At 41.7% G+C, this 7,860-nt stretch overlaps 1 protein-coding gene across 1 annotated transcript; it reads left to right on the top strand.

Annotated features, from left to right (window-relative positions):
- The first annotated feature begins 1,839 nt into the window (after positions 1 to 1,839).
- LOC138974733 (rhodopsin, GQ-coupled-like) lies at positions 1,840 to 7,526 on the top strand. Its single transcript, XM_070347458.1, has 4 exons — positions 1,840 to 2,008; positions 5,547 to 5,761; positions 6,538 to 6,649; positions 7,243 to 7,526. Exons 1-4 carry the CDS (start codon positions 1,840 to 1,842, stop codon positions 7,524 to 7,526), a joined length of 780 nt encoding a protein of 259 aa, XP_070203559.1.
- The last annotated feature ends 334 nt before the right edge of the window (positions 7,527 to 7,860 follow it).

Genomic DNA, 7,860 nt, shown 5'->3' with positions numbered 1-7,860 from the left:
ATTAAAACAAAATGAAATGCATAGATTGAACATTGGATTTTTCTAGTGACGTCAGAGTCCGACACAAACTCATATTTAGGCGGATAGCCAAGACTACACAAGAGTGCATGTTTGTGTTGGTTTTATCGTTTCAGCAAATCATGTTCCAAATAGTCACTAGTACTGGGCACAGGAATAGAAAATTTAGATATATAGGCTAGATAGTCCGTTAAATCGTAAAAAATCAACGGACGTCTAATCAAAATCAATTGATACATAAATGTTATTTGTATTTTTGACCAAAATATACATTTTACACAGATCTCGACAGTCATTGTTCACCTCGACCGCAGGCGCGGTCTTGGAGTACGTACTACTGACTGTCTCGATCGATATGTGTAAAATGTCATATTTTGGTCCCAAAAAACAAATACCATAAATTATAATATGTGACCCTCCACCACGAAATGAGTCGCATGTCACCTTTGCATGATTTTCATATTTGTACATTTTCCTAAAGAGTTGTTTATGCTCTATCCAGTGGTGAAAACCGTTTTAGAAAAGAGCGAAAACTGTTTGAGTTATAAGCCTGTGACTAAGGTGACCCTCACACTGTTACCAGACACTCCCCGGACTTATATTAATCCTAGCGCAGAACCGCGCGAGGTGACATGCGACTCATTTCGTGGTGGAGGGTCACATATTTGTGTATCTTTTTTTTTTCTATCCAGGATTTCACCGCGGATTCTACTACTCTATTACACCTAAACACGCAAACCACTGCAATGGGGTATTACAGTCTTGTCTCTTTTTCATCTCTCTATCCAGGATTTCACCGCGGATTCTACTAATCTATTACATATAAACACGCAAACCATTTCGATAGGGTATACAAGTGATGTATCTTTTTACATTTAGTCAAGTTTTGACTAAATGTTTTAACGTAGAGGGGGAATCGAGACGAGGGTCGTGGTGTATGTGTGTGTGTCTGTCTGTCTGTGCGTGTGTGTGTGTGTAGAGCGATTCAGACCAAACTACTGGACCGATCTTTATGAAATTTGACATGAGAGTTCCTGGGAATGATATCCCCGGACATTTTTTTAATTTTTTTCGATAAATACCTTTGATGACGTCATATCCGGCTTTTTGTAAAAGTTGAGGCGGCACTGTCACACCCTCATTTTGAAGGCCGGACTTCGGTATTGCATTTCAGCTTGGTGGCTTAAAAATTAATTTTTGACTTTGGTCATTAAAAATCTGAAAATTGTAAAAAAAAATATTTTTTATAAAACGATCCAAATTTACGTTCATCTTATTCTTCATCATTTTCTGATTCCAAAAACATATAAATATGTTATATTCGAATTAAAAACAAGCTCTGAAAATTAAAAATATAAAAATTATTATTAAAGTAAAATTTCCGAAATATATCTAAAAACAATTTCATCTTATTCCTTGTGGGTTCCTGATTCCAAAAACATATAGATGTGATATGTTTGGATTAAAAACACGCTCAGAAAGTTAAAAAGAATAGAGATAAAGAAAAGCGTGCTATTCTTCTCAGCGCAACTACTACCTCGCTTTCTTTCTTTATTTGGTGTTTAACGTCGTTTTCAACCATTCAAGGTTATATCGCGACGGAACTACCTCGCTCTTCTTGTCAATTTCACTGCCTTTGCATCGAGCGGTGGACTGACGATGCTACGAGTATACGCTCTTGCTGTACAAATGCAATGAGTTCATTTTCATTCTGTTAGTTCGACAGCTTGACTAAATGTTGTAATTTCGCCTTGCGCGACTTGTTCTTCTTTCTACCCAGGATTTCACCGCGGTTTCTACTATTCTTCTGGATGTCTGACGATGATCATTGCGGTTGAGCGATGCCTGTGTGTGGTCTTTCCCCTCAAGGCAGCCAACCTGCTCCACACTCGCACCATGACCTCTATCATCGTCGTCACTGTGATCTCCCTGCAGCTGCTGTGCCTCATCTTCCCCTTCAAGTTTGATGTCGTCACTACTTATGATGAAGGTGATGACGTCAAAAGTGCAATGATGTAGAGGTTACATGCCGAGTCTCAGTGATTATTAAAAATAATGGTCAGAGTTTGCGGATCATGAAAAATCAATATGAGGCTTATATCGCGCGTATTCCGTGGGTACAGTTCTAAGCGCAGGGATTTATTTTATTTTTTCAATGCGAGCTTCAGCGAGCTTTTTCATGACCGCGAACTGAGACCATTATTTTTAATAATCACTGAGACGAGGTATGTAACCTCTTTATTCCTCCTTTCTTCAGAGAAAAGAGGAGTTTTTGTGCGAAAGTTTGATCGAATCCGATTCACTCAACCAGTCTACCTGCGCAGGCGATTGAATAATGCGCGGTTGTATAGTTCAGGGAAAATCATTCAATTCTGTCAACACTTCTTGTCAGTTTCCCTGTTTTGGACTAAAATCTAGTACACAGTTATGTTGTTATTCTGCTGTGGCGGTAGAGGCAGATAGTGTGTGTTCTGTTCATGTTTTGGTATCGCTCAGGAAATGTTCTTTCTTCGAATGGGACCAGCAGACGAACTTTTGCACCCGTGTTCCAACGTTAAAAACTGTATGAAGTTCAGTTTTCTGGGGCAAAATAATGTATGAAACCGCTGTATGTTCTTTAAATTGATGAGATGTGTGCACTTGGTTGCGTGTGATCTGTTTATAAAATGAAATATTGTCGAAAACTAACCGTCGGATTCCAGTCTTTTGTCCAAGCAACTCAGTTCAGAAAATTTGAAAGGGGAACTACTCTTGTCGCTAGGCAGAGTACGAGAGTTACTTGCCTTGGGAGTTTGCTTGCACCCATAAGAGATCTAAAGCGAGTTTCTCTGCCGCACTGAGCGTTAGATCTGGATTTAGAAAACAACCAAACTCAAGGATTTTATATGGAGATTAATGTGTTCAAGCCTGTAGTTGCCAGTTTAAATGCAGTATGTTTGTATTGTTTGGTCTAGAGATGTATATTTCGTACATTAGAGCGTTCGGAACTTTTCAATCGCTAAAGTAGTTCCCTCAAAGTCTAACTCATCAACCTGTGAGCTATCGAGGATTCAGGCCCGTTGTTGGGTAAGTGATGTGGGTTGTTGGGTAAGTTACCGAAATATAACTAGCCCTACACGTTTACAGAGAGAAAGAAGCAGAGGGGGGAATAAACGTATATAATTACATAGTGTGTGTGCGTTTTGAAAACATCTCTGTTTGCTTGGCTTTGTTTTCTGTCCAGACGTGTGTGTGTGTGTGTGTGTGTGTGTGTGTGTGTGTGTGTGTGTGTGTGTGTGTGTGTGTGTGTGTGTGTGTGTGTGTGTGTGTGTGTGTGTGTGTGTATGTGTGTGTGTGTGTGTGTGTGTGTGTGTGTGTGTGTTTTAAAGGTTTACCATTTCCAAGAAACACACCACATTATTTCAAAAGTCTAGCTTACAAAGTTGGTCTTTCCAACGTTAGGCTTCAATTTGTTTTAATTTTAATTGTTTGTTTAATACATTTTGTGTGTGTGCCTTTTCCCTGGCATTGCTTTTGTTCATCTGCCCTAGGAGCCGTGGCAGGTTTAGAGAGGTAGGGCCGTTTATTCATAAGCTAATATAGCTATTCTGATGAACACGTGGGGGAATTCGGGGGCTGTAATTGGATGGTCTCTTCCGATCATCAAAGCATAATGCGGCGGAAGTCGGCCATTTTACTCAATATCCAAAAGCATATTGAGAAAAATGGCCGACGCATGATTCCGGTTCACCCATCTGTACCACGGCGATGTTTCTATCGACAACAGCATACACTGACAACTTAAAAGGCTGTTTCAACAACTGTGTTGTGAAGTCGAATGCACTTGGAGTCCGTTTTTCTTCCAAAGTCAGAAAGCGTATTGCGGTGTGCATGTCTGCGCGAACATAATGCGCGTAAGAAGTTTGTCTGCTATCAAAACCTGAGATCAACGCATCGACGCAAAAACTGTCATGTTGTAAGTTTGGAACAACAAATCAAGGTCATAACTTAGCAATAGGTTCCGATATTTAGACTCGAACAAGTATAATGCGACTCGTCTTCGACTCGTCGGCATTATACTTGTCTCGTCTAAATATCGGACCCTATTGCTACGCTGAAAACACAATAGCTGTTAATATACTTGCACAGAAGCTCAATGTGTATTTTATCTTATGTTCTAGTGGTTTTCCTCTTGTTTTGTAAGTTAATGTTTAGATGTTGTTTTTCCCCAAGATATATGGGGGCTTTCCTACAATGTTTCTGTGTGTTGTTGTAGACCCCCCCCCCCCCCCCCCCCCCCCCCGCCCACAAGAAAGACCTGCGCCGTTAAAAGCTTTGCATTCACATCTGAACAATGAGTACAATGCTAACCTTCATTCAATGCGATGGATCGTCAGAAACTCCACATTATCGGATTAAAATGTAAATGTGAATGACGTTTTAGTTTAGATGTCAAGCGCTTAGAGCAAGCCTTTTTAACGAAAGTTTTTGATTTAGCGCTATATAAATGTTCTTATTATAATTATTATTATTATGATTACATTTACGTATGCAAGCCGTCGATCCAAATAGTCTAAGTACGCTCCCCCTAACTTCCTGTTCGTCGCTGCGATGCGTGCCTCAGTTGGTATGTCTGTGAACAATTAAATAAAATGTATCTTAACAAAGTTAGGATGTTTATTTTTCAGTCGCATCTACTCATCGAAGGTTATATCTAAGCCCTGACTGTTTTATAATGTCAACTTTACGTCCGATTGAAGAGCAAATAAAGAGTATGTGGATCAAAGTTGCTTTTTCCGACGAATATTCCACTTAAAACATAAACTATGGACAAACGAAGCCTCATGTGGTTGTACAGCTAGTATACATTCATTGTGTGTTCAATTGTGTTTCGATAGGCTAAAATAGTTTACCAACCATAACAGCACTGAAGAGTTGTTCGTGAAGTAAATCACTGTTTTGACTTGCATTTGATACGCTCCCCAGAAATTCTGTCTCTGTGCTCAGTACCCCCCCCCCCTATAAGCCAATTAGTACACTCCCCCGAAGATAAATAAATTAGAATTTGGTAAATTTAGCCGTTATTGAACAAGCCGCAACCCTGTCAACCTATGCCGTACGTTTGTCAAACAACAGACATCTGGTTTAATAGTTAACTTTGCTTTTCTGTGTCTGAATATCAACATAATCTGCACTGCATCATCATTCAAACATCAAACTTTGTTTGCACTTTAGTACAAATAATCTACACAAAAGCAAAATCCTTCCTCATGTCCGTCTGGGAATCGAAACTGACCACAAGAACTCTATCATCATCGTCATCATCAGCATGATCAGCATCATCGACTGACGTACTTGAGATCATCATCCTTAACAGCAGCATTATCATCATTATCATCATCATCATCTCTCTCTCTCTCTCTCTCTCTCTCTCTCTCTCTCTCTCTCTCTCTCTCTCTCTCTCTCTCTCTCTCTCTCTCTCTCTCTCTCTCTCTCTCTCTCTCTCTCTCTCTTCTTCTCTCAACGTTATGCATGTTGTTTGTTGACAGTCACCGAAAAGACCATCGTCCTTCTGCCGCACACCAGCCAGTACCTCGACTACAAGACTCTGATCGACGTACTTGATAACATCATCATCATGACCGTCATCCCTTTCGTCACCTTCGTCGTCGTCACCGTCGCCACTGTCGTCACCGTCATCAAGCTGAAGAGAGTCATCGCCTGGCGTGTGGAGGCTGCTAGGAATGTGGGCAAGCAATCCGAGGTGAGAAAGATGCTCTGATAGAGGGAGGGAGGCTCACACACAGGGTAGGAAAAGAGAAGGCTGCTAGGAGTGTGGTCAGGCAATCCGAGGTGAGAAAGATGCTCTGATAGAGGGAGGGAGGCTCACACACAGGGTAGGAAAAGAGAAGGCTGCTAGGAATGTGGACAAGCAATCCGAGGTGAGAAAGATGCTTTGATAGAGGGAGGGAGGCTTACACACAGGGTAGGAACAGAGAAGGCTGATATAATTAAAGGAACAGACGAGGCTACTAATGGATATTAAAAATAATTGTCAAAGTTATGGGATCTTGAATATTGCGAACTTCAGCGAGCTTTTTCATGACCGCAAACAAATAACCAAACTCATGCATTTTCTATTGAATTTTGTGTGTTCAAGCCTGTGTTTGTTAGTTTTAATGCGGTATGTTCGTGGTGTCTGCCCCAAAGATGTTTATTTCGTACATTTGCACGTAAGAAACTGTTCATTCGTTCAAGGTAGTTCCCCCAAAGTGTAGCTTCTCAGCCCATGAGCTATCGAGGCTTCAGGCTGGTTGCTGGATGGTTATGTTTTCGTTGCTGGGTGTTTATCTCTTCCAGAATTCAAATGAAAAAAAGCAGAAGGGGGAATAAGGACAGTGTGTGTGATTGCAGTGTAATGCTACGTTGTTGTATTTTCTTCCAATGATTGTACGGCGCTTTGAGCAGGGTTAAATCCTGGATACATGCACTTTAGAAATAGTATGTATTATCATTATAATTGTTTTTCTGCTTGTGCAGGTCGGACTGGTGAAGATGTTGGTGATCGTGTCTTGTATCTACATCGTCACCGCCTCGCCCAACATCGTTCTCGGCACCATCAGGTTCATTGACTCTGACTTCGGGCTTACAGGTGGGTGTGCGGGTGGTACGGGTGTGTGTGTGTGTGTATGTGTGAGAGAGAGAGAGAGAAAGAAAAAGAGAGAGAAAGTGTGTGTGTGTGTATGTGTGTGTGTTAGTGTGTGGGTGTGTGTTTGTGTGTGGGTGTGTGGGTTAGTGTGTGCGCGCGCGCGTGTGTGTCACTGTGTGTGTGTGTGTGTGTGTGTGTGCGTGCGTGCGCACGTGTGTGTGTGTGTGTGCGTGCGAACGTGTGTGTGTGTGTGTGCGTGCGTATGCGTGTGTGTGAGTGTGTGTGTGTGTGTGTGTGTGTGTATGTGTGTGTGTGAGTGTGTGTGTGTGTGTGTACGTTTGTATGTGTGTGTGTGTGTACGTGTATGTGCGTATAGTGTGTGTGTGTGTGTGTGTCATACAAAGTAAACAATTGTGCACATTGTATTCGCAATAGACATTTGAACTGGCTACGTGTACACTATTGCTTCTTTGTGTATATCATTTATGTCGCGCTTATCATTTCTTGTACCATTTCCGCCATACCATATACACATAACCTCAGTATTATCATCATCATACTTATTTATCACATTGTGTACTTTCCCCGTCTGCCAGGTAAATACCGCAACACCTATGTGATGACCCATCTCTTGTTCCTCGGACTGGGGTCAATCAACAGCACGGTCAATGTCTTCGTTTACGTCACGCGCTCCTCCAAGTTCCGTATCGAGCTCTATCGCATGTTTCCCTTCTGTTCCCGACCCAAGGAACTGACCAGCAGAAGGAGTCACTTTGTGCCAGGGAGGGTCAATGCAAATAGCATCAGCGCAAAGGTTGACCGGAATGAGAGCGGTTTAGGAAGCAGCGAGGGGAAGGCTGCAGCTGCGGAAACTGATTGAAAGTTTTACGCACGTCCGAGGCGGTTACTTTCTGCCGAAAGTTTGCATTTTCTGTTTGGGTTTCAAGAAAACAAAGGGTATTTGGAATCAAAAGGCGAAGTGGAAAGTGTGTGTGCCGGTGTGACGCTGACATCTTGGTCCCGCCGTCATATTACGATTCTCGGCCTCGTTGATGTTGTATAAACTCCACACTAAACAAAACAAAAACACCCTTCGATAGTACTGATGAGCGACGTTGGGTACCTTACATTCATGGGGCCAAATTTGTCCAACCAATTTGTTGTATTCAACTTAGAAATTTGATTCATCTTAAAATGTGTCCCTTCTCATTCAA

The sequence above is a fragment of the Littorina saxatilis genome, linkage group LG8 (genome assembly GCF_037325665.1).
Source record: "Littorina saxatilis isolate snail1 linkage group LG8, US_GU_Lsax_2.0, whole genome shotgun sequence".
In the NCBI taxonomy this organism is placed as follows: Eukaryota; Metazoa; Mollusca; class Gastropoda; order Littorinimorpha; family Littorinidae; genus Littorina; species Littorina saxatilis.
The sequence above is the reverse complement of the archived record's forward strand: the minus strand, read 5'-3'. Positions and strand labels throughout refer to the sequence as shown.

Excerpts from the sequence above, each read along its gene's own strand:
- LOC138974733 (XM_070347458.1), top strand. The coding sequence starts at position 1,840 with ATGATCATTGCGGTTGAGCGATGCCTGTGTGTGGTCTTTCCCCTCAAG. Across the intron at positions 2,009-5,546 it reads CGTCACTACTTATGATGAAG|TCACCGAAAAGACCATCGTC; the intron begins GTGATGACGTCA and ends GTTTGTTGACAG. Across the intron at positions 6,650-7,242 it reads CTCTGACTTCGGGCTTACAG|GTAAATACCGCAACACCTAT; the intron begins GTGGGTGTGCGG and ends CCCGTCTGCCAG.